We start from the raw sequence: 27,300 nt of genomic DNA, 5'->3' as shown, positions 1-27,300 counted from the left end.
TTACTGTATCATGAATGGATGCGGGGTTGTTTCTCAGACTTAGGGGCTGGTTTAGCACAGTGGGCTAAACAGCTGGCTTGTAATGTAGAACAATGCCAGCAGCGCGGGTTCAATTCCCGTACCAGCCTCCCCGAACAGGCGCCGCAATGTGGCGACTCGGTGCTTTTCACAGTAACTTCATTGAAGCCTACTTGTGACAATAAGCGCTTATTATTATTATGTTTCAGCCCGGATTTTCATCTTTAATGCAGGAATCGTGTGTCGGTCCATTTTCCGATGTCACGATCCTGCCTCCTGCCCCGCAGTGCCTGTCTATGCCATTCTCATGTTAGGTTGGTGGGGACGGGTTGGATTAAGGGCCACTGTCTCCTGAAGCAGCCCCAAGATGGGAACGGAGACAGGTGATGTCGGGATGGGCAGAATAGAAGGCTCATTTTGCACTATCTAGGGTATTGGCCCAGTTCTGAGGGTTTGTGTTCGGCACTCTAACTTCAACTTTGAGCCTCACTCACCCCCATCCAAACACCCCCATGACCGTTCCATATTCCCAGGATTCTCCATATTCCCATGCCCCTTTATATTACCCTATCAGCAATCCATACCATTGGGAATTATTAGAGGTGTTCATGAAACTGTCAAAATAAACAAATAGCCATTCAAAATCCTCTTCAAAAATATAATCCTGTCAAATGTTCATAAAACTGCCAATCAAAATATAGTTCACAGCATGCCAACAACCACCATTGAGCTGAATCCATTTGTGAGATTTGGAGCTCAGGCAAGCATTCATAATTGAATTCCAATGCACATCTGTATAAACAATATCTCCAGAGCTGAATACAAGAAAATCTTTGATGTAGTGGCTCAGATGGTCATCTCTTCCACTGCTTCAAAGGTTCAACGGATGATTGAGTACCAATCAAAGAACTCAGCTATGTGTCCGTCCATTTTAAAGGCTCAATAGATGGTCATGCTGTTAATCATAGAGTCCAATTAACACATTAAAATCTGAATCTCAACACAGTTTAAAGCAGAAGAGGACATTATTCTCTGGAGAAAGTATTTTGTTGCAACTGAAAACTTTCCCACTTTCACAATACTTATCAATTTAATGGTCACTTAACTATTCTAAACATAGCCCTTTTATCAATTACCGGAGGAAAAACATATTTAACTGATCACATAGATCTAATTATGACATATGAAGCTGTCAAAAACATTTTGAAATTATCTATCAAAAGGTTCCCAACTCCAGACGAGGGTTCCTCTATGGTTCATGATATCTCTGTGAGCCACATCACCTACCAAACCTCCATGAAAATAGCACATGGTCTGAAATTGCCCATCCCCACAATGGAGCAAGGGTGGGATTGAAGTGTGTGGGCTTTCTACCTATGCCCTATTCCTGCATCCTTAAAAATACCACAAGACACCAATGGGGGCAGGAGTCCCAGAATCAGGTTCCGGTTTTCATTTGCAAATGACCGTCTACCTCCGTTCTGAAATGGATAAAGGCATGAAAGTCCAGCCATTTGTGTTGAATGCATAATTACTGTTCAATGCCTATTAAAATTAAAGGAAGGAATATCAGGTGAGTTTTTTGCCAACCTTCCGGCCTTCCCATCTGATTTTCCTGTCTCTGTTCCACCAGTAAAGACGGATCAGACAGATGGACAGAAATGCAAGTCAGGTTGTAGGTAGCGTTGCAAGTATTGGATAGTGCCTTGGGTATTCTCATTAGTACAATAGTGCTGGTCACTGCCACAAGTGGTCTGGGCTTTTCATGTTCAGGAGTGTGCCCATTCTGCTCAATGTCTACTTATATGAAGCTGTAACCCAATTTGTAAATATCTGATCTTCTTGAATCCTCCACTGGATCTAGTGGGGTGGATTCTCCATTGTTCGACCGCTCGATCAGGATCCTGATCTGGCATCCCGGATGGAGCATCCCCCGAAAAACAAGGTTGGCTCCTGAGATGCTCTGTACCCCCGCCAACGACCTCAGCACGCTACCTGCCCCGGGCTGGCAGGAGGTTACAAATCGGTGATTTGCATCCATTTCAATTCAATGAACAGGCTGGGAGCTGGATATACGCCCCCGCCCGTTCCCTCCCCTCCCCATGATGAACCCCCAGGTGGGTCAAAAAGGTCAGTGCATAACTGAGGTGTTCCCCATAATCCGCTGGAAGGCCCCCTCCTCCCCACAATGCAAATCCTGCTCCCTCCCTCGCCAACACGTAGGCGCATCCTCCACCCACCACGGGAATAATGGGTCACCCCCCACAGCGTGCACGCATGAAGGTGACCTGACCACCCGCCAATGGTCCCCCCCCTCTGATGGTGGTCTTTGATGGGGATCTCTGATGGGGGTGTCTGATGAGAGGTCTGAGCGGGTGGGTCTGATGGGGGTGACTGATGGGGGTATGTTGGGGGTCTGATGGGGAGTCTGATGGGACGGGTCTGTTAGGGGTGACTGATGAGGGGTCTGATGGGGAGTCTTTGATGGAGGTCTGATGTGGAGTCTGATGGGACGGGCCTGATAGGAGTGACTGAGAGAGATCTGATGGGGAGTCTTTGATGGCGGTGACTGATGGGGAGGTCTGATGGGGGTGTCTGATGGGAATTAATGGGGTATCTCTGATGAGGGTGACTGATGTAGGGTCTGATGGGGAGTCTTTGGTGGTGGTGGTTGATCGAGGGTCTGATGTGCGTGCCTGATAGGGAGTCTCTGATGCGGGAGTCTGATGGGGGTGGTCTGATGGGGGGGGGGATCTGATGGGGAGTCTCTGATGGGGAGTCTCTGATGGGGAGTCTCTGATGGGGGTGGTCTGATGGGGGGGTCTGATGGGGAGTCTCTGATGGGGAGTCTCTGATGTAGTGGCTGATGGGGGGTCTGATGGGGGTGGTCTGATGGGGTGGTCTGATGGGGAGTCTCTGATGTGGTGACCGATGGGAGGTCTGGTGGGGTGGGCTAATGGGTGGATCTGATAGGGAGTTTCTGATGGGGGGTGTCTGATGGTGGTGACTAATGGGGAGTCTCTGATGGGGGGTGTCTGATGGGGGGTGCCTGATGTGGTGACTGATGGGGGGGTCTGTTGGGGGGGTCTGATAGGGAGTCTCTGATGGGGAGTCTCTGATGTGGTGACTGATGGGGGGGTCTGTTGGGGGGGTCTGATAGGGAGTTTCTGATAGGGAGTCCCTGATGGGGAGTCTCTGATGTGGTGACCGATGGGAGGTCTGATAGGGAGTCTCTGATGGGGAGTCTTTGGTGGCGGTGGTTGATCGAGGGTCTGATGTGCGTGCCTGATAGGGAGTCTCTGATGCGGGAGTCTGATAGGGGTGGTCTGATGGGGGGGTCTGAAGGGGGTGGTCTGATGGGGTGTCTCTGATGGGGAGTCTCTGATGTGGTGACTGATGGGGGGGTCTGTTGGGGGGGTCTGATAGGGAGTTTCTGATGGGGGGTGTCTGATGGGGAGTCTCTGATGTGGTGACCGATGGGAGGTCTGATAGGGAGGTCTAATGGGTGGATTTGATAGGGAGTTTCTGATGGGGGTGTTTGATGGTGGTGACTGATGGGGAGTCTCTGATGGGAAGTCTCTGATGGGGAGTCTCTGATGGGGTGACTGATGGGGGTTCTGATGTGGGAGTCTGTTGGAGGAGTCTGATGGCAGCAACTGATGGGGTTCTGATGGGGGTTCTGATGTCAGTGACTGATAGGGTATCTGATGGGGGGGGGGTCTGATGGCAGTGATTGATAGGGTATCTGATGGGGGGTGGGTCTTATGGCAGTGACTGATAGGGTATCTGATGGGGGGGGGTCTGATGGCAGTGACTGATAGGGTATCTGATGGGGGGGTTTGATGGCAGTGACTGATAGGGTATCTGATGGGGGGGTTTGATGGCAGTGACTGATAGGGTATCTGATGGGGTAGCTGTGAGGCAGCAGTGCGAACCACTGTACCACCGTGCACAGTGTCCATTAACAAATGTCCTATTTGGTTTGATTCAAACCATTGCTTAGCCCTGTTATACATTGACTCCATTTGATTCTCTTGATAGAATTAGCTGCTGGATTTATCTCAGTGTAAGCCATTTATCTGATTTGGACAGTCATAAATCTTTTGCCATTTACCTTCTGGATCATAATGGTGAAAGGTCCCAGCAAGCGGAAGCCTCGAGCAAAGTACATGAGGTTACACCAGGCAAGGATAAGGGCGAAGGACATGGGGATTGTCTCACCAGTCGTGGATGTCAGTCTCAATGCTAGCACGGCCAAAACTAAGACTCCGTAGCAAATACTGTGGGAGCAAAGGAATAAGAGAGGACAAGAGATGTAGTGACAGTCGGAAAAAGACACATCAAAGAGAATGAGAGACACAATTAAAACAGGTCAAAAGATTGAGAGGAAGAGAAAAATGGAAGAATATGAAAATAGCTCAAGAGTTAAAGGGGGGATGGCAATCCAATAAAACAAAAAGAAAATGAAAGAGAAGGAAAGAAAAAGTGCACGAGGATAAGCCGGTAGAAAATATGAATAAAAGAAAACAAAAACGCAAAAGACAAGATAAAGGCCGAAAAATGGGAATGTGAAAGTGAAAGCGAGGAAAGGAAGTCAAGAACAGGGTGAGAGCAGACAGGTACAGAGAGAGGACGAGACGGAGGATAACACAGAAACAGGATAACTTCAATAAAACATTCCAAATTGTGATATTTAAAAGCTGTGCTTTATACAATGGTGAGTTTTCATTCATTCAGTAACAGAGCCGTCAGTGTGGCTCAGGTTAAAACATGCTGCCGAGTTTAGCAACACTGCAATTGGAGCCCTGACAGTAAGGGGCCATCTCAATTCTGACACCCCTTCCAGATATTAACCCTGTAGAATCGGACAGCGAGCTGGTAACATGTGACACTCAAACATGCCTCAAAGCTAAAAACATTGATATGCCCAGAAAAACCATAGCTCCAACACACATTCACACGCACACACACACACACATGTGCACACATACACACATGCGTACATGCACACATATGTACACACGCACACACACATAAATACACATATACACATGCACCCACATGCATGCACACGCATGCCTGCACACTTACATATACACACATCACACAGACAGACACACACACACAGGCATAAACACATATACACACACACACACACAGACCCGCACACACACACACACACACACATAAATACACATACACCCCCCCACATACACACACATTTACACAGACATGCACACACATGCATACACATACACACACAAACAGCCAGATTATTTGGTTCATGACTGCTTAATGAGGGTGGAATCTAGTGATCTCTGAAAAATAATTGAAAGTCAGGACCATTTCCAGGTCTTGATGCCACACTGACGGTCAGAGCATCTGCCTGGGGGATCTTTCTGGGGACAGCCAATGAAGAGGTTGCCTCCGAGTCTACCATCCAATTAAGTATATTGGTCATGGTCCTGAGGCCATAGACCCAATCAAAGGCCCTTGCAACCTTGGAAGAATAGCAATCCCATCGGTAGAATGAGAATTGGGTGACCAGACTGTGGAGGGTTTGGGGGTGCAAGGTGCCTCCATGTTGAGGTCCCCTCTCAATGGCCACCACTCTGGAAACCTCTCCACAGGATGACCCAATGGCCACAGTTGTGGTCTATTGATGTCCCATATCCAGTGGGAGTGGTTTGAGTGTAAGGAAACCTCAGGGTCCTCCATGAACAGCTACTGACAAACTGCCTCCAGACACCTGCCTGGTTTTGCTCTCAGTAGGGGAGATTCCAGCAGTGCCTCAATTTCCCCACAACCAGGTGGATCATGAAGCAACTTAACTGCCACCATTGCTAGACAGGTAGCCCCTGATGTGTTGGGTGTTCTGGATCACAAACAGGTCACCAACACTGGAAGTGGTGCAACTCTATTTTATTATAAGGTTAACTATATTAACATACTTGAACTGTGGGTAAATGCAATACCAGCTTCAACTGTTGACCCTTGCCTAGTCCTAACCAGGTGATGCACTCAGCCCATGGTGAATGTCTGTGTTGCAGGCTGTGACCTCTGTGCTCCGAGCTGGCTGCTACTAGAATGAGCGGAAACTCTCCTGTCCTCTGTCTTTATAGTGCGTGTGCTCTCACTGGTGATTGGCTGCGGTGTTGTGTATGCTGATTGGTCCCACTGCATGTCCATCAGTGTGTGTGTGTGTGTCTGCAACATAATATACTGGTGTATATTATGACATCCCCCCCTTTATATAAAGAACATGTGCCTGCGTGACAATAAATATCGTGTAGTGAATGTACCTGACTATGTTTGTGCGTGTTATTTACATGATGCTAATCTATTTACACGGGAAAGCGCCTGGTGCAGAGAAATAGGGTGTCACACCAACAACGAAATGAACATGATATACAAACTACTGGAACGATGAAACAGGATAACAGAACAGATCAAAGAGTCCAACATTGAAAAACTCATAAGTCAAGTCTCTGAGGTGGGCGACGAATTCTGGTTGACCGCCTCAAGGGTGGGTCAGGAGCCACCGGCTGAGGAACGGGCTGGGCCACGGCAGAGTGAGGAGGATGCAGAGTATTCGGAATCTCCACATAGTCCAGGGGACAACAGGAGGGCGTGGCACCGGTGGAGGATCACGTAGCGAGCATGGAACGAGACGAAGGGGACGCCGATTGCGGCGGCGAATGGAACCATCTAGCAGACGAACCAGGAATGAGCGGGGCGCCGCCTGCCAAAGAACCACAGCAGTTGTAGGCCAGCCACCCTCCGGAAGATGGATGCGGATTTGTGATCCGGCGCCAGAGCAGGGAGATCAGTCGCCCGAGCGTCATGCGCCGCCTTGTGTTGTGCACGAGACTGTTGCATCCGCTGAAGGACCGGAACGTGGTCGAGGTCTGGGACGTGAATGGACGGCACCGTGGTCCTGAGGGTGCGACCCATGAGCAGCTGGACTGGAGACAGGCCCGTGGTGAGTGGGGCTGAACGATAGGCCAGCAAGGCGAGGTAGAAGTCGGATCCTGCATCGGCAGCCTTGCAGAGGAGCCGTTTGACGATGTGGACGCCCTTTTCCGCTTTGCCATTGGACTGGGGGATGCAGGGGACTGGATGTCACATGCACAAAGTTGTACCTCCTGGCAAAGTTGGACCATTCCTGGCTCGCGAAGCAGGGGCCTTTATCCGACATCACAGTGAGTGGGATGCCGTGACGAGCAAAGGTCTCCCTGCAGGCACGGATGACCGCTGATGATGTGATGTCGTGGAGGCGTACGACCTCCGAGTAGTTCAAAAAATAGTCCACAATCAGAACATAGTCCCTGCCGAGCGCATGGAACAGATCAACGCCTACCTTAGACCAAGGGGACGTGACCAACTCATGGGGCTGTAGGGTCTCACGTGGTTGGGCCAGCTGGAACCGCTGACTGGTGGGGCAGTTGAGCACTGTGTTGGCGATGTCCTCATTGGTGCCGGGCCAGTACACAGCCTCTCGGGCCCTCCGTCGGCACTTCTCCACGCCAAGATGGCCCTCGTGTAGCTGTTCCAAAACGAGCTGGTGCATGCTGTGCGGGATCAAGATGCGGTCCAGTTTCAGGAGGACACCATCGACTACTGCCAGATCGTCTCTGCTATTGTAGAACTGCGGGCATTGGCCCTTGAGCCACCCGTCAGTCATGTGGCGCATGCCACGCTGTAGTAGGGGGTCAGCCGCAGTCTCGCAGCGAACGTGGATAAGGCGTTCATCCGTGGCCGGCAGATTGGAGGTCGTCAAGGCCACATGGGCGTCAACCTGGCAGACGAACCCCTCTGGGTCACACGGGGTGTTGACTGCCCTGGACAAAGCGTCGGCTATGATCAGGTCCTTGCCCGGGGTGTATAGGAGCTGGAAACCGTATCGCCGGAGTTTAAGCAGAATGCGCTGGAGGCGAGGGGTCATATCATTCAGGTCTTTTTGTACAATGTTGACCAGCGGGCAATGGTCGATCTCGACAGTGAATTGGGGAAGGCCGTACACGTAATCATGAAATTTGTCAACCCCAGTCAACAGGCCCAGACACTCCTTTTCGATCTGCACGTAGCGCTGTTCAGTGGGCTCATGGCACGTGACGCATATGCAACGGGGGCCCATGATGAGGCCTCATCGCGTTGCAGGAGCACAGCCCCAATGCCGGATTGGCTGGCATCCGTTGAAATTTTTGTTTCCTTCGTGGGATCAAAAAATGCCAATACCGGGGCTGTGGTAAGCTTGGTCTTCAGCTCCTCCCATTTGCGCTCGTGGGCGGGAAGCCATTGGAAGTCTGTCGTCTTCCTGACCAGGTTCTGGAGAGCTGTGGTATGGGAGGCGAGGTTGGGGATGAACTTCCCCAGGAAGTTGACCATGCCCAAAAATCGGAGGACCGCCTTCTTATCCGCTGGCTTCTGCCTTGTCCGCATCCGGCCACACATCCAACCGGGACATGTGGTCCCCTAGGAACATTTGGCTCTGTTGAGGCGAAGGCCTTGGTCCCGTATTCGTTTGAAAACGCGCTGGAGGCCACTGATATGCTCCTGCAGGATGGTGGACCAAATGATGATGTTGTCAATATAGACGCGCACACCCTCAATGCCCTCCATCATTTGCTCTATGATCCGGTGGAATACTTCTGATGCCGGAATAATCCCAAACGGCATCCTGTTGTAGCAGTATCTGCCAAACGGGGTATTAAAGGTACACAGATTTCTGCTGGACCTGTCTAGTTGAGTTTGCCAGAATCCTTTCGAGGCGTCAAGTTTAGTGAAGATGTTGGCCCGAGCCATCTCGCACATGATCTCCTCGCGCTTGGGGTTAGGGTAATGCTCCCTCATTATGTTGCGATTCAGATCCTTTGGGTCAATGCATATCCGGAGCTCGCCGGAAGCCTTCTTTACGCACACCATGGAACTGACCCAGTCGGTTGGTTCCATCACTCTGGAGAGCACTCCTTGGTCCTGGAGGTCCTGTAGCTGCTGCCTGAGGCGGTCCTTGAGGGGTGCTGGGACTCTGCGAGGTGCATGAACCACAGGCATGGCGTCTTGTTTGAGCAGGATTTTGTAAGTGTATGGAAGCGTGCCCATGCCTTCGAAAATGTCGCGGTGCTGGTCGATGATGGCATTGAGTTGCGCCCTGAAGTCCGCATCCTGGAAGGCAGACGTGTCCTCTGGAGAGAGAGAGTGTACTCGTTGAACGAGGTGGAGGAGTTTGCACGCCTGTGCGCCTAGCACAGAGTCCTTCGAAGAGCCCACGATCTCGAAGGGAAGGATGGCTTTTCGCGAGTTGTGCGTCACTTCGAGTTGGCATGAACCGGTAGCAGGAATGACGCTGTCATTGTAGTCCACTAGTTGGCAGGTCGACGGAAGAATGGTTGGTTTAACCCCAAGGGTCTGAAAGGCTGACCACGCTAGGAGATTAGCGGAAGCACCAGTGTCCAGGCGGAATCGTATCTGGGATTGGTTGACCGTCAGGGTGGCACACCACTCGTCGTCTGGATCAATGCTGTGCACCGACAGCGGCTGGTGGTTTTGATTCGGGGACAGCCTGTTCTTTGTTATAACAGCGACTCGAAAAGGCTCCCTCGGGTCCTCGATGTCACTGGTCTGCGGGAAGCCGGAATCGGACTCGGTGAACGTGGGTTGAATCGCCCGAACGTTCCTGCGAGGCTGGCTGAAGCAAAGCGAATTGGCAGGCTGAGCTGCTCGACAGCAGGCAGCATAGTGGCCAAGTCTGCCACATCGTAGGCATTGTCGCGATTTTGCAGGACATTGCCGCTTTAAATGGGCGGAGCCACAGTTGCCGCATGTCGTGACATCAGTACGCTCGTTGCGCCACCGCGCATGCACGGTGCGATCCTGCGCATCACGTTCCTCCACGTCACCAATCCCTCGTTTGGCGCGTACAAGCGCGGGAGACCGCGAAAAGCGCCCAAAATGGCCGCCCTCATCCAGGCTGCAGCCTTGGAGGTGTTCAATTGTTTGGACCCGTTCCGCCTCGTGGGGACCTTGCCGTGCCGTTTAAGCCACCTGTATGTGGGAGTACCGGCTGGTGGCATTTTCATGCAGGACACAGGTCTCGATGGCAGTCGCTAGGGTGAGTTGCTTAATTTTGAGGAGCTGCTGACACAGGGGGTCCGACAGAACACCAAATACGATCTGGTCGCATATCATGGAGGCGGAGGTGGGCTCGTAGCCGCAGGACTGCGCAAGGATGCGGATGTGTGTTAAAAAGGATTGGAAAGGCTCGTCTTTACCCTGCAAGCACTGCTGGAACAGGTATCTTTCGAAGCTTTCATTGACCTCTGTGCTGAAGTGGGTATCGCATTTGAGGAGAACCGTCTTGTACTTTGTCTTGTCCTCGTCGTCTGCGAATGTGAGGGAGTTGAAGATGTGGATGGCGTGTTGCCCGGCCGTGGAGAGGAGCAGAGCAATCTTCCTGGTGTCCAAGGCGTTCTCCCTGTCCGTGGCTTCGAGGAAGAACTGGAAGCGCTGTTTAAAAATCTTCCAATTGACCCCGAGATTGCCGGCGATGCGGAGCGGCGGCGGTGGGTTGATGTTCTCCATACTTCAGGGCACCGGAATGCTGATTAGTTGCAGGTGGGTCTCAGAGGTGCTAGTATGCAACCACTCCTTGTACCATGATGTGTTGGGTGTTCTGGATCACAAACAGGTCACCAACACTGGACGTGGTGCAACTCTATTTTATTAGGGCAGCACGGTAGCATTGTGGATAGCACAATTGATTCACAGCTCCAGGGTCCCAGGATCGATTCCGGCTTGGGTTACTGTCTGTGCGGAGTTTTCACATCCTCCCCGTGTGTGCGTGGGTTTCCTCCGGGTGCTCCAGTTTCCTCCCACAGTCCAAAGATGTGCAGGTTAGGTGGATTGGCCATGATAAATTGCCCTTAGTGTCCAAAATTTCCCTTAGTGTTGGGTGGGGTTACTGGGATATGGGGATAGGCTCGAGGTGTAGACCTTGGGTAGGGTGCTCTTTCCAAGAGCCGGTGCAGACTCGATGGGCCGTATGTCCTCCTTCTGCACTGTAAATTCTATGATTATAAGGTTAACTATATAAACATACTTGAATTGTGGGTAAATTCAATACCAGCTTTAACTGTTGACCCTTGCCTAGTCCTAACCAGGTGATGCACTCAGCACATGGTGAATGTCTGTGTTGCAGGCTGTGAGCTCTGTGCTCCGAGCTGGCTGCTACTAGAATGAGCAGGAACTCTCCTGTCCCCTGTCTTTATAGTGCGTGTGCTCTCACTGGTGATTGGCTGCGGTGTTGTGTATGCTGATTGGTCCCACTGCATGTCCATCAGTGTGTGTGTGTGTGTCTGCATCATAATATACTGGTGTATATTATGGCAGCCCCTGCTTTTGATAACCTGCCTCCACGAAGATCACCCGAGGTAGGAACATGTTGACACTTAAATGTCCAAGATTCCTCGCCTTCAAACCCATCCCCACGGGACTGAGAAGAGTCCGGCTCTGCCCATTCAGTGGGAGTTTCAACAATGCAATTGGTGATTGGCCTTCAAACTCACTTGATGACATGAAAAGGTCCACCTAGGGCAGTTTTTCCAAAGTATTTCTTTGGTCCATACCTCACTATGTCATGAATCTATTAAAAAGAAAGAACAGTTCATTCAATGATAAAAAGGCAAGAATATAATAATGTAAAATTCAAAGTCCAACAGAGACAGGAATCAAACACAATCACAAATCAAAATTCTGTTCCTTTTAAAGGAATTCAGAAATGGTGCAGATCTGACAGAATGAAGTGTCCTTTTTTATGGAAGTTAGAGCCATAGGATCCCTTTATGTGCAGAAGGAGGTCATTTGGCCCATCGAGCCTGCACTCAGCCTAGGCCCACTTCCCCACCCTATCCCTGTAACCCCATAACCCCACCAAAGTTGCACATCTTTGGACACTAAGAGGCAATTTAGCATGACCAATCCAGCTAACCTGCACAGCTTTGGACTGGGTTATTGGGTTAGGGGGATAGGGTGGAAGTGAGGGCTTAAGTGGGTCAGTGCAGACTCGATGGGATGAATGGCCTCCTTCTCCACTGTATGTTCTATGACATTGGATAACCCAGACAAAACTCACACAGACGTGGTGAGAATGTGCAAACTCCACACAGACAGTGAGCCAAGGCTGGAATTGAACCCGGGTCCCTGGCGCTGTGAGGCAGCAGTGCTAACCACTGTGCCATCGTGCTGTCCCTGTGATCTTGGTTGACATGTTTGGTGATGTTGTTGCCATTCGCAAATAAATTGTGGAATTGGATCAGTTTAATGCAACATTTATTTTCAACATGACACATTGGGTCATAATTATTTGTAGCAGAGGATTGAACACCATCTGTTGTTCGTTGGATTTGTTCATTGCATGTTTAGGTTTTTAAATGATTTGCGTGGGAAGTTGCTGAATGTGCTGATAATGTTGCAGTGAGAGAAGCTGGCCATCTGGGAACATAGAACATACAGTGCAGAAGGAGGCCATTGGGCCCATCGAGTCTGCACTGACCCACTTAAGTCCTCACTTCCACCCTCTCCCCATAACCCTTTTGGTCACTAAGGGCAATTTATCATGACCTATCCACCACCTGCACGGCTTTGGACTGTGGGAGGAAACCGGAGCACCCGGATGAAACCCACGCAGACACGGGGAGAACGTGCAGACTCCGCACAGACAGTGACCCAGCAGGGAATCGAACCTGGGACCCTGGCGCTGTGAAGCCACAGTGCTATCCACTTGTGCTACCGTGCTGCCCCCAAACAGGGGAAGCAACTGTGTATTAACCAGAAGAGTCTGAAGAATTATGAAATTAGCAGCCCGAAGATTGCGAAATGAGTGTAAATTAGACTGAGTGAATTCAATGTGAAATCAGGCACAGAAAGAGGAATATAGAGCGGGAAAGCGTTCTGATGAAAGGTCATCAGCTGAAATATTGGGTGAAATTCGGGCCTCCAGCCAAAATTGAGGTCCGCGCCAGTCGCTGATTCGGGCACCATGCTCCAGTTCCTCGCTGGTGACGATAATGAGTTTTGCATGTCCCACACTTGCAGGGGCATGCAAAACCGGCATTTGCGTGCATTTAATATGATTAGTGGGTTGGACACAGCATGCTCTGCCCTTCTGCAATGCTCTGTTCCTCTCAGGCAGAAGTTTTGTGGTTGTGAATTACGACAAGTATTGACAAACACGGACCAGGTGGCTTGGCTGCAGAGGGGGAGCGGGAGGCTAAGAAAATACTGATAAACCGTTGAACGCTGTTGGGTCTGCTGGGGGATGGCTGCCTGGGCTGGGGGCAGCAGCGGGTAGTGAGTTGGTGCCAAATCTGTGGACTTGGGGTTTCCCCCTCAGGATCAGAGTAGCCTGGCTTCGACCGCCTTTGCAGCAGTCTGTCTTTAAAACGCATCCCGATGGTGCTACGTGCAGGCTCCCGGCTGTTCATACTGCTGAGTGCTGCCTGTGTCCTTCAAATGCTCAGAAGGCCTCTGGTCACCTGGGAGCCCACCCAGGCTGCCCCATTGGACACCCTTATACCCCAGCTGTATCATCAAGGGCCAAGTTCAATCAGGAGCCCACCAGGTGTTGGCATTCCTCAAAAGCACTGCCCCATTGCAGAGCAAGCAGTGGATCCGCAGAGTTCACCCCAACCAGAGAACATCTGCTTTGCAGCCTTTGGAAGCCTCTTTGGTTCCCGGCCCACCTCAGGACAAAGGCCTCATCAGTGACCCCTCAGCCCTCCGGATCATCAGCTGTCTCCCCCTGGTGAGACTGGCAGCGCTGACTGCCTCTGCCACCACCTCCAGGCAGTGTTCATGAGGGCAGGCTCGAGTCAGTGGCCCATGCTGGGGAAGAGGGTGTCACAACGCTCTTCACTGGCATGGACACAGTGCGTGTCTGGGAAGTGGAGTACTTAAAAACAGCTCCAGCTGCCAGGCTCTTTTCCATTAACTTCTGCCCCAGCGGTTAGAACGCCTGCTGGGCTGGGAATTGCTCAGAATTCGCACCAGCATAGTGCTGGCCCATTGGCATGTCCTGAATTGCTCCCCGAATAGCGCTCCCAATATGGACACAAATTGTACGCAATTCAGTCCCAGCATCAACACTTACTCTCCCAAACAGAGAATTTTGCCCATTACCTCTATTTTCCTCTCCACGGATCAGACCAACTGAATATATCTAACATTTATGGTTCTCATTCCACATTTCCAGCACACTTTAGTAAGAGGATTGGAGTAATCAAGGTAAAATAGGCAGAAATAAACTGCATTAAAAAAATCTCCAACAGTTAAAACCTGAAGGAACATGACTCCACATTTGTAAAAGGCCATTCTCAGTGACAGAAAAGCTGGCTAGCAGTGACGTATTTGGAGGTTGGGGGTGGGGGTGGGAGCGTCACCCGTTTTAAGGCTGCATCGTTGCAAGCTCTGCCGCTACTCAATTTTTTAACTTAAAAAAAATCCTGATGCACAACCACAATTATTTGTTCCTGATGTGGATGATTTGTGCTATCTTTCTGGAAGATTCTGGTTAAATTTTGGCGATGGGGAGGAAAGTAAGGAGAAGAGTTTGATTGAGTTGGTCAGAGGTGGCCAGGCTGGGGCCCAGTTCGCATCGGCGGTTTCGCTGGTGAGTGGGCCTATGCTTCGGCGATGCCATTGGCGTCGAGATGAAGACTGCTATTGTAATCGCAGTTGTGGATGACGATCTTGGCTCCCGGCACAGATTATTGGTGCTCACCTTGACGACTTGCAAGATATCTTAAAGAGAATGGATGAAGTGGAGAAGAGAATCCTGTCAGTTGATAGGGCAGTTTCCTCATTGGGGGCTCAACTTCAGTCCTTGGAAACCCTGCATCATATATCGGACATCCCAGTAGATTCCGGGAGATTCCAGAGAAGAAGTTTCTGTGCGCCCGGTCTCCTGAGGGGAGGTGGGGATGAATTCCTGGCTGAATTTGAGAACTGGCTGCCATGTTTTCACAATCTTGATTTCAATGCTGGACATTTACAGTTTGTCGGAGCACCTTGTATCCGGTCTTTGAGGCCTGGGGTCGATCGGAACCCCCAGACACTTCACCACCCGTTGAGGCCTAGGTGTCTCTTTACCGGGGCTTCGGGATGACGACATGGCAGAGGTGCAGGGGCACCGATGAAACTCTGGATGGATCCTGGGTTGGTACTCGACGATCCTGTCATGGCTGTGGCCTTTCCAAGCTCTGTGAGGTCATATTATTTTTATTTTTTATTTTTTTTACAAAATTTAGAGTACGCCATTTTTTTTCCAATTAAGGGGCAACTTAGAGTGGCCAATTCACCTACACTGCACATTTGTTTGGGGTGGTTGTGGGGGTGAGACCCAAGTAGACAAGGGGAGAATGTATAACTCCACATGGACAGTGACCCGGGGCCAGATTTGAACTAGGGTTCTCAGCGTCATGTGGCAGTGGTGCTAACCACTGCGCCACCGCACTGCCCCGTGGGGTTATATTATCCTGCAATTCAACAATAATCTTGAACTTTCAATGTTACTGCTGATTATTCGTGGCTGTGGCCTATCCAAGCTCTGTGGACAGTGAAACTATCCTGAGGGTTGTACAGTATTTACCTAGTTTTGATTTATATATGTGATGCACAATCAATTACTCTCGGGACAAGGTGAGTCATAACTAATAGGCTTTAATCAGCTAGAACTGTACCCAGCAGCTTCGATACAGAAAGTGAATACTGCTGGGACGGCATTGGTTCTTATACCCCGCCTCTCAGGGCGGAGCTATGTACGTTAGCCAATGGTAGACTCCTAGGTCTAGCCAATGGTCATCCACCTCTCAGGTACTGCAATACCTGGTATTACCACATTCGCCCCCTGTTAAAAAGAACCCAGTGGGGTGATGGCCAGCGTTACTGTCGCCTTTTGCATGGTAGGACCAGGTATGGAGGTACCGTGATGTCGAGGGGAACAGGGACCCATTGTGCATAATAGCTAAAGAAGCCGAGGCAGCGCTTTAGGGCCTTGGGGCAGTGAGGGAGGGGGAACTCCATGAGGGGGCACATGCGTTCAGCGTCGGGGCCTATGACTCCATTTCGCACTACGTAGCCTAGGATGGCTAGACCGTCGGTGCTAAACACGCATTTATCCTTATTGTAGGTCAGATTAAGGATATTCGCGGTCTGGAGAAATTTTCGGAGGTTGGTGTCGTGGTCCTGCTGGTCATGGCCGCAGATGGTGACGTTATCAAGATACGGGAACGTTGCGCGTAAGCCGTACCGGTCAACTATTCGGTCCATCTCACGTTGGAAGACCGAGACCCCGTTCGTGACACCGAAGGGAACCCTTAAAAAGTGATAGAGCCGCCCATCTGCTTCGAAGGCAATGTACTGGCGGTCACCATGACGGAGGGGCAGCTGGTGGTAGGCAGACTTGAAATCCACCGTGGAGAAAACCTTGTATTGCGCAATCCTGTTTACCAGGTCGGCTATACGGGGGAGAGGGTACGCGTCCAGTTGCGTAAACCTGTTGATGGTCTGGCTATAGTCGATGACCATCCTATGTTTCTCCCCGGTCTTCACCACCACTACTTGAGCCCTCCAGGGGCTGTTGCTTGCTTCGATGACCCTTTCCTTCAGCAGCCTTTGGGACCTCGGACCTGATGAAGGTCCGGTCCTGGGCACTCTACCGTCTGCTCCTGGTGGCGATGGGTTTGCAATCCAGGGTGAGGTTCGCAAACAGGGAAGGCGGGTCGACCTTAAGGGTCGCGAGGCCGCAGACAGTAAGGGGGGTATAGGGCCGCCAAGTTTAAAGGTCAGGCTTTGTAGGTGGCACTGGAAATCCAGCCCAAGAAGGGTGGCTGCGCAGAGGTGCGGCAGAACGTACAGGCGGAAATTGCGGAATTCCCTGCCTTGGGCAGTGAGGTTCACTCGGCAGAACCCCTTTATCTCCACTGCGTGTGACCCGGAGGCCAGGGAAATCCGTTGGTTTACGGGATGGGTGACAAGAGAACAGCGCCTTACCGTGTCGGGGTGGACAAAGCTTTCCGTGCTCCTGGAGTCAATCAGGCACGACGTCACGTGGCCGTTCATGGCGATCGTTGTGGTGGCTTTCGCTAGTGTCCGGGGCCGACTCTGGTCCAGGGTAATGGAGGCCAGCTGCAGCAAGGGGGAGTTCTGGTCGGGCAGCGTGGAGTCGGCTGTGCTGGGGGCTTGAGGCCCCATCCAAGATGGCGTCAGCCACGGGTCGCACATGGAGTCCGGGGATGCAGAAGATGGCGTCGGCGAGGGACAAAATGGCGGCGCCCACCCATCCAGCGTGGTGGCCGGGGGGCAAAATGGCCACGGCCGTGTGTCGCACGTTGCCTGGGGATAGAAGGGCAGCGGTGGGCCTTGGACGGCCGGGACCTGAAAAAAAGGCTGCCAATAGTCACTGGAGACCGCTGCCATGGAGCCCTGGCAGACCGCGACATAGTGGCCTTTCTTGCCGCACCCTTTGCAGGTGGCAGTGCGGGCCGGGCAGCGCGCACGGAGGAGATTTGCCTGGCCGCAGAAGGAGCAGCGTTGGCCGGCGGTGAAAACAGGCCACCTTGTCGCGCAGGCCTGCGGGGTTAGCGGGAAAGTCTGGGGAGCTGCCGCGACGGGGTGCCACCAGCACAGGGGGGCGCCGTGCGTCCGAGACCAAAAGCCAGTGCGTTTTTGTACGCAACTTCCATGGACCCTGCCAGGGCCCGTGCCTCAGTGAGGTCCAGTGTGTCCATTTCAAGGAGCCTTCTGAGGATGTTGGGGGAAGTCATACCTGCCACGAAAGCGTCCTGAATTAAAAGTTCCGTGTGCTCGTTCCCCGTAACTGCTGGGCAGCCACAGTTTCGGCCCAGCACTAGTAGAGCCCGATAGAAGTCTTCCGGGTTTCTTCAGGGCTCTGCCTTCTAGTTGCCAGCAGGTGACGGGCGTAGACCTGGTTCAGAGGACGGATGTAGTGTCCTTCTAGCAGCTCCATAGCTGCAGCATAGTTCGCCGCCTCTTCGATCAGAGGGTAGATCGCAGGGCTGACCCGCGAGCGTAGAAGGTGCATTTTCTGCCTTTCCGTGGGGGTGTCGGCGGCCGTGTCGAGGTAGCCCTTGAAACACGCCAGCCATGCTTGAAAATAGCAGCGTGGGGGCTGAGCTGAAGGCACTCCGGCTTGATGCGGAGATCCATCCTTTCAGAAGTAATAGCTGATTAAATTGATGCACAATCAATTACTCTCGAGACAAGGTGAGTCATAACTAATCGGCTTTAATCAGCTAGAACTGTACCCAGCAGCTTCGATACAGAAAGTGAAGGCTGCTGGGATGGCATTGGTTCTTATACCCCACCTCTCAGGGCGGAGCTATGTACGTTAGCCAATGGTAGACTCCTAGGTCTAGCCAATGGTCATCCACCTCTCAGGTACTGCAATACCTGGTATTACCACAATATGGGCTGCAATCCTTGCTTCTACAATGAAGGAGTAGATTTTTTTTAGGTACCCTTCATTTTGTTTACAGAGAGAATGAGCAGCACCACAGCAGGGAGGTAGGTAGATTTGGTGTAGAGGTAGTTGATAAGACTTTGTAAATCCTCACTATGGGTGAGGAAAATTCTTCCATACTCCCAGTTAGAACTATTAGTGGTGTTTTTTTTGGTACTTTTGTTATTTTGGGATTATGGAACCCTTGCTTGTCTCCGATGAAGATGTGGACAGACTATGTATCTGAGAGATGACTCGGCTCCTTTTTATTTTCTCTTTTGTGGTTGGCACCTCTGGTGTTTTGGAGTTGGGGGAAACATACGGGTGCACGTCCATGTGTATTTGGTTAATCTCGGATATATAGCGTTCCCTGGGTAGGTCTCCTCTTCAGTTGGGGGTCGGGAGCACGGTATCACAGTGCTTAGCACTGTTGCTTCACAGCGCCAGGGACCCGGGTTCGATTCCAGGCTTGGGTCACTGGCTGTGCGGAGTCTGCACGTTCTCTCTGTGTCTGCGTGGGTTTCCTCCGGGTGCTCCGGTTTCCTCCCACAAGTCCCGAAAGATGTGCTTGTTAAGTTAATTGGACATTCTGAATTCTCCCTCCATGTACCCAAACAGGCGCCGGAGTGTAGCCACTGGGGGATATTCACAGTAACTTCATTGCAGTGTTAATGTAAGCCGACTTGTGACACTAATAAAGATTATTAATATTAGGTTGTGTGGAGGAGTAAGTCGCTCTCCTTTAAGTCGTCTTGTATAGGGACTTCCAGACTGTGCTCCTTCTTGAGGCTTGGACTCCCATGGGAAAGCAACGTTTCTTAAGAGGCTATGCCGGTCTGTCTTTAGTATCCCTTTTGCAAAGGTGTACATTGTTAGACCTTGTTTGATGTTTAGTGGCTAACCCTCTCTCTCAATTCCTTTTTTTATCTGGGTAGGTGAGAAGTTGATACAGGCTCTGATATATTTAGATTTAGAGGGTTTCGCTTATGATGTTGGGAGGCAAGGGGGAGATTGTATAGTGTCCTGAGACACCCTGGCAATGGGTAGTAGGTATCCTGTTGTCCCCCTTCGCTTGGGGTACCTATTCATTGCCGAGAGGCATTGGGAGGATGGGTTATGTTCCGAATGGGTAGCTTTGTCTTATGGAGAGAGGAGTGCACCATAGGTTTCATGTGCTCATGGTTTTATCATAATATTCTGTTGTCTTCAGAGCCCCTATTCTTTTTGTTATCTTTTTATCCTACCATTGTCTGTGTGAAGGGAGACGCCGACCGCAATGATTACAACCTGAACCAACTATATGAATATTTGCTGGTCTTCCCACAGCTTTCCACTGGCTGGCAGACCTGTCGTAATTTCTCCATCTGTTCGAGGCCAATGCCGGATAAAGGGGGGGGGACCAAGGGGTGCCAATAGGACCACACAAAGCTGACAGGAAAAAGTGGGGGGCAGCATGGGAGGAACCCAGGGAACTTCAGGAGGGGACACGGGAAAAGAGCAAAGAGTGCCAGAGGGAAAACAACAACAAAAACATGGCGAAAGACTATAACATCTACGATGGAAGAAAGGACCTAAGACGGCGCTCGAATAACAAAAAGGGGAGGAGGGAGAAACGGGGGGGGGGACGGGGGACGAGGGGGAGCAAGGGAGGGAGGAAGACCAATGAAAACAAAACATGCAAATTGTACATAATAACTGTCTCAATCATCTGCTGTATAGTGTACAAATGTAAAATTTAATAAAAATCTTTAAAAAAAGAACATTTGCTGGTCTTCTCTGTGTGAATATGCGGAATGGTGATTACTCTGTACTCTGCTGGATTTGGGGGATTTGTTGTATTTTGGGACTATATGTAAAATATCCTCTTAGAACTAATGGGTGGGATTCTCCATCCTGTCAGTCCTGTTTTCCAATGTGGTCTTGTATAGGGACTTCCATTCCCGCAAATGGGATTTCCCATTGTGGCCACTCCACGCCAGCGAAGCGGAGGATCCTGCCGATGGAGAATCCCGCAGCATGTCTTTGCAAATTGGATTTTTGAGTTTAACTGCACATCTGCCATTCCCATAAAGTTGCGATATGACTTACACTTTATGAATGGCAAGCACCATTAGCCTCACTGTTATTTTGACAGGAGAATCTAGCCAATTAGTTCAGTAAAAGCAGGTGACCAGGCAACTTGGATTTGAGCATCCTTATTGATTCAGTCAGCCGGGAAAGATGTGACAGCCCCTTACCTCCAATTGAAGGATGATGACAGCTCCGACCACACTGATAATCTCACCCACTAGTCGCACATGGTCTTCACGAGTAATGTAGCTTTCCTGCCAAAGTGATCAAAAGTGGCAAATGTTTTCAGAACCAGTGTTTTCTTTATTTAAGACTATTTTTTGAGGTAATTATTGTATGTATAAGAAGTGATATGGTTACCATGGAAATGGAAATGACTGTGTACCCCAATCATTTATAATCATATCCTTTGGAGGAGAGGATTCATTCGATCCTTCCCTCTCTGCAGCTCAAGGAACTGGCCCTTGATGGCATATAGTTCCATTGGCATTGGCAAACCTCTGGTATCTCCCTCAATTCGACATGCTGCATGTGCCTGTACAGTTGTTCCATCATGAGGGTCTTTGTGACCAGACCAATCCTGTTGTCATTTAATATGCATTAATGTGGACACAAGCACTGAATAACAATCATCAATGAGGACCCCAGCTAACAATCACTTCTTAAATCACAGGACGGAGTGGCGGGAGTGAGGAAAATGATGGTGTAAATACTGCTGTTAGAGTTGAGACTAACTGATGAGTACAGATGGGAGATTGCAGAGGGATGCTAGTTCACTCTCAACACCTTCCTAGTTTCAGTTTGTCATAGAGAGGCTGCACTTTATCAACTGTTTCAGAAACAGTCACTACCGGAACTCAGGCACATATCCAGAAATAGGGGGTGGGATTTTTGCTTTGAGAATTCCCACTGAAGCCACCCCACACCGCCAGGAAACCCACGGGCGGGGATGCACTGCCGGCGGGTCCAGAGAATCCCTCCACCAACGAGTGGCCGGAGAATTCAGACTTGGGCATTTCAACTGAAAGAGAAGTCAACTCTGATTCAAGGGAAACAATTTAACAAGGGTCTTAACCAGTCAACAAAGCTTTTCTAGATTGTGTTTCCCCAGTAAGATCTCACTGAGCTAGAAACATCAATCCATCCCTCATTTCAGCTGCCATGTTTAATCTGTCAGTGAACATGGTTCTCCAACTTTATGCTCCTCAACAGCAGCCAACATCTTGGTGTTGTTCTCAAACCTTGCACCTGTCCCACTGCTCAAGCTGTCACTGCACCTCCTCTTTCGCTTCCCTCTTGTTCTGCTCCCTTCAATTTTATCAGTCACTACCAGTTGCCTAGTTTCTCTCTTTTAAGTACATGCCTCGAGAATCGACGTTGTCTCTGGGCGATTATCTGCAGAAGTACTTCCTGTGTGCCTGCTTTCCTTGGGACTTCCTCGTTACTTGCCTGTGCTGTCCAACTAATCATCAGAAACCATAGGCTCGATTTTACCTTTGTAGGTGGGGTGAGTCCAACAGAAACTGAGGGGGTCACCTGTCGATTGTAGTCATTGTTGTAATGTAGGAAACATGGCAGCCATTCTGTGCACATTGAAACATAGAAAATAGGAGCAGGATTGGATTGGATTGGATTTGTTTATTGTCATGTGTACCGAGGTACAGTGAAAAGTATTTTTCTGCGAGCAGCTCAACAGATCATTAAGTACATGAAAAGAAAAGGAAATAAAATAAAATACATAATAGGGCAACACAAGGTACACAAGGTAACTACATAAGCACTGGCATCGGGTGAAGCATAAAGGGGTGTAGTGTTAATGAGGTCAGTCCATAAGAGGGTCATTTAGGAGTCTGGTGACAGTGGGGAAGAAGCTGTTTTTGAGTCTGTTCGTGCGTGTTCTCAGACTTCTGTATCTCCTGCCCGATGGAAGAAGTTGTAAGAGTGAGTAAGCCGGGTGGGAGAGGTCTTTGATTATGCTGCCCGCTTTCCCCAGGCAGCGGGAGGTGTAGATGGAGTCAATGGATGGGAGGTAGGTTCATGTGATGGACTGGGCGGTGTTCACGACTCTCTGAAGTTTCTTGCGGTCTTGGGCCGAGCAGTTACCATACCAGGCTGTGATGCAGCCTGATAGGATGCTTTCTATGCTGCATCTGTAAAAGTTGGTAAGAGTCAATGTGGACATGCCGAATTTCCTTAGTTTCCTGAGGAAGTATAGGCTCTGTTGTGCTTTCTTGGTGGTAGCGTCGATGTGGGTGGACCAGGACAGATTTTTGGTGATGTGCACCCCTAGGAATTTGAAACTGCTAACTATCTCCACCTCGGCCCCGTTGATGCTGACAAGGTGTGTACAGTACTTTGCTTCCTGAAGTCAATGACCAGCTCTTTAGTTTTGCTGGCATTGAGGGAGAGATTGTTGTCGCTGCACCACTCCACTAGGTTCTCTATCTCCCTCCTGTATTCAGACTCGTCGTTATTCAACCCGAGGTCATTCGGCCCTTCGAGCTTGCTCAGCCATTCATCATGACCATGGCTGATCATCCAACTCAACAGCCTAATCCCACCTTTTCCCATATCCTTTGATCCCTTTGGCCCTCAGTGTTATATCTAACTGCTTATTGAAAACATACAGGCTGGGACGCTCCGACCCGCTGCCAGGTCGCAGAATCCCCGGGGGGTGCGAGAATCGTGCCCCACCGCTCCGAAGCCTGCTTCCCCATTCTCCGGTGCCGTTTTCCGGGTGCTGGCGGGATGTCCGCCATGCCGGTTGGGGGCTGTTGACAGCTACAATTACTTCCTGTAGTAACAAATTTCACAGGCCGACCATTTTCTGGGTGAAGAGGTTTCTCCTCATCTCCATCCTAAATGGTCTAACACATATCTACAGACTGTGACCCCCTGGTTCTGGACACACCCACCATTGGAAACATTCTTATTGCATCTACCCTCTCGAGTCCTGTTAGAATTTTATAAATTTCGATGAGATGCCTCCTCCTTTTTCTGAACTCGGGCGAATACAATCCTACCCGACTCAACCTTTCCTCACACGTCAGGCCCTCCATCCCAGGAATCAGTCTGGTAACCTTCACTGCACTCCCTCCATAGCAAGAACATCCGTCCTCAGACAAGGAGGCCAAAACTGCGCAAAATATTCCAGGTGTGGTCTCACCAAGGCCTGCATAATTGCAGATAGACATCCCTGCTCCTGTACTCTAATCCTCTTGCTAAGAAGGCCAACATACCATTTGCCTTCTTTGCACCAAGGTTCCACAAACAAGATGTGATACTGTCCAAATGATCTGTTATTTATATTTACATATTGGCCAGGCCATCAGGAATATCTCCCTTTGCCATTCTTTGAAACAATGGTATGGAATCTTCTACATCTACACAAACAATATAATATCTCACCAGATAGGCTGCACCTCTGACAGTGCAACACCACACTGGAATTTTTGTTCTAAAATTCTGGAGTGGAAATTGGACCCAGAATGTTATCAGCTGAGCCTCAATATGTCCCACAGGTCCTCTCTATAAATCCCACTGTATCCCCTCCCTATTTGTCTCACTACTATATATCTCACTGCCCCCCCCCCCCCCTTCCACCCCCCCCCCCCCCCCCATATATAGTGCCCAGGACCGGATCTTTATTAGGTCAGAGGTCCAACTGTTACTGAAGGAAGGTGTCATTGAGGCTAGCAACAGCCCCTGGAGAGCTCAAGTAGTGGTTGTAAAGACCAGGGAGAAGCATAGGATGGTCATTGACTACAGTCAGACCATCAACAGGTTTACGCAGCTCGATGCGTTCCCTCTCCCCCGCATATCCAACCTGGTCAACAGGATCGCGCATTACAAGGTCTTCACGGTGGATCTTAAGTCCGCCTACCACCAGCTCCCCATCCGCACTAGTGACCACAAATACACTGCCTTCGAAGCAGATGGGCGGCTCTACCACTTCTTAAGGGTTCCCTTCGGTGTCACTAACGGGGTCTCAGTCTTCCAACGAGAGCTGGATCGAATGGTTGACTGGTACGGTTTACGGGCCACATTCCCGTACCTCGATAATGTCACTATCTGTGGCCACGACCAGCAGGACTACGACACCAACCTCTGAAAATTCCTCCAAACCGCAAAAATCCTTAACCTAACGTATAACAAGGGTAAATGCGTGTTCAGCACCGACTGCCTAGCCATCCTCGGCTACGTAGTGCGTAATGGAGTGATGGGCCCCGACCCTGAACGCATGCGCCCCCTTATGGAGTTCCCCCTCCCGCACTGCTCCAAGGCCCTGAAGCGCTGCCTAGGTTTTTTTTCCTACTATGCCCAGTGGGTCCCCAACTATGCGGACAAGGCCCGTCCGCTGATCCAATCCACAGTTTTTCCCCTGTCGATAGAGGCCCGCCAGGCCTTCAGCCGCATCAAAGCAGACATTGCTAAGGCCACAATGCACGCTATCAACGAGTCCCTCCCCTTCCAGGTTGAGAGCGATGCATCCGACGTAGCTCTGGCGGCTACCCTCAATCAAGCGGGCAGACGAGTGGCCTTCTTCTCACGCAACCTCCACGCCTCCGAAATCCGCCATTCCTCAGTCGAAAAGGAGGCCCAGGCCATAGTAGAAGCTGTGCGACATTGGAGGCATTTCCTGGCTGGCAGGAGGTTCACTCTCCTCACTGAACGGTCGGTTGCTTTCATGTTCGATAATGCACAGCGGGGCAAGATAAAAAACGACAAGATCTTACGGTGGAGGATCGAACTCTCCACCTACAACTATGAGATCTTGTATCATCCCGGGAAGCTAAACGAGCCTCCTGATGCCCTATTCCGTGGGCCACCGCAAAAGTGGACCGCCTCCGAGACCTTCACTCCATCCGGTCACTGCTTTGTACCACAACCAACCAAACACCTCACGAACGTCTCCTTGTCTTCCCCAGGAAGTCCTCCCCTGGGACCTCGCTCCCGACCTGGCTGGCAGCTCCCGGACCCGTCCTGCTCCGAAAACAAGTGCGGGCGCACAAATCAGACCCATTGGTCGAGAGGGTCCATCTCCTGCACGCTAACCCTCAGTACGCCTACGTGGCGTAACCCGATGGCCGACAGGATACAGCCTCCCCACGGGACCTGGCGCCCGCCCGATCCGCACACACCCCCCCGCCACCAGTCCCACCCTCCCTCCCACCAGTGCACCCCACAGCCGCCCCCCTCCCAGGTGGATCGGTTCTTCCACCGGCCCCGTCTAGGCCCTGCCCACCGGCGCACCCCACAGCCGCCCCCTTCCCAGGTCAGTCGGCCCTTCCACCAGCCACGCCTGAACCTCCACCGACTTCACCACCAAAGCTTCGACGATCGCAGAGGACGACCAGGGCCCCCGATCGACTAATTGCTTCCTTTTGAAATGTACATTACTGTTGTAAATAGTTAAAAGTTGTAATGAGTCAAAACGCTGTACGGAGGCATTACGGTACCTTTATAACTATAACTTCTACCACTTTTACCACGTTGTAATACAAAGCCACCACCCCCGCCGGACTCTTTTTTAACAGGGGGTGAATGTGGTAGTCTGTGTTAGGAGGATTACGGTACCTAGTAATGCCGGAATACCATTGGTGGAGAATGTACTTGTTCCCATTGGTTAAGCCTGTATGATAGCTCTGCCCTGCAAGGCGGGGTATCAGAGCCCATGCTGCCCCAACAGCTTTGCTCTGTACCTGCGCTGCTGGGGGAAACATCTAGCGTATTAAAGCCTTCAATTGTCTCCAATCTCATTTCTGAGGTTATTGATCGTACATCACTTCATTTATCCCTTAATTTAGTGTTGATCTTCCATTTATTCCTCTGTTCACCAGTATGCACACTCTATCAGAGTTCTGCCTCTCCTGTTAACAAACTGTTGCCCCAGTGACCTTTCCCGGTGTGGACTGATCACAGATTTCATTGGGTCCTCCTACAAAATTGATGCTGACACAAAATTGAGCCACTTAAAAGCAAGTGGCCACCAATCAGAGTACATTGTAGGAAGGTTGATTCTGTGGGGTTATGTGTTAGCCTGGGGGCAGGGTGGGCATGCGGTGTGGCGGTGGCAGACTGTACTAACCTCCAGTGTTCTTGGAACATATAACATGGAGTCTTTCTCACTGGTGGCATTATCAGTCCTGGGTTTCAGTGGGCGGTAGGCACAGCAGAACGTGAAGATGGTAATGTAGACCAGGTACAGGAACGCCAGCATCCGGAAATAATACATCCCATAGTTATTCCACTTCAAGTGGAGGAGCTCCTTCACTGGAGAAAGGCGGAGAATCTTCAGGGCCTGTGCAGTGAGACAGAGGAGTAAAGATATCTCAGTTATTTTCCTTCACTGTCCCTCTTCTCCCGAATGGCTCACCTCCCCCAGACTCTCCCATTTACCTCCTTGGTCTGACTGGAGACCACTAGTTGCAGCACGGAGCAGTCATCATTCCAGGAATCAATCTCAAACAGGTTGTAGTAAGTGCTGGAGACGGGACCATAGGGGTGTTGCACACCCTGTACCTTCCTCTGCAACAGATGCTGGAACATCTGATAAAGAGCAAGAACATCAAACCTCAATGGTAAGAGAATGACTTTGATAGAAATAGAAATGGGGAGAGATGTAAATGGCCTCGTTATCGCATGTTTCCCACTGACACATATATGTATGACGGTATGACATTAATGGGATTGATGGG

The 27,300-nt window shown here is 50.6% G+C and overlaps 1 protein-coding gene across 1 annotated transcript in view; it reads right to left on the bottom strand.

The window, feature by feature from the left end:
• The window catches only part of LOC140395365 (transient receptor potential cation channel subfamily V member 6-like), a 141,902-nt gene that overhangs the window by 10,921 nt on the left and 103,681 nt on the right, over positions 1 to 27,300 (bottom strand). Inside the window, exons 7-11 of the mRNA XM_072483021.1 lie at positions 27,002 to 27,151; positions 26,691 to 26,903; positions 20,770 to 20,856; positions 11,583 to 11,659; positions 4,133 to 4,298 (exon numbers count right to left, since the gene is read on the bottom strand). Coding sequence (XP_072339122.1) covers positions 4,133 to 4,298; positions 11,583 to 11,659; positions 20,770 to 20,856; positions 26,691 to 26,903; positions 27,002 to 27,151 — 693 coding nt within the window. The remainder of the gene's footprint in view (positions 1 to 4,132; positions 4,299 to 11,582; positions 11,660 to 20,769; positions 20,857 to 26,690; positions 26,904 to 27,001; positions 27,152 to 27,300) is intronic.

The sequence above is a fragment of the Scyliorhinus torazame genome, chromosome 18 (assembly GCF_047496885.1).
Source record: "Scyliorhinus torazame isolate Kashiwa2021f chromosome 18, sScyTor2.1, whole genome shotgun sequence".
NCBI classification, from domain to species: domain Eukaryota; kingdom Metazoa; phylum Chordata; class Chondrichthyes; order Carcharhiniformes; family Scyliorhinidae; genus Scyliorhinus; species Scyliorhinus torazame.
Note: the sequence above shows the minus strand (reverse complement) of the source record. Positions and strands in the feature narration are given on the sequence as shown.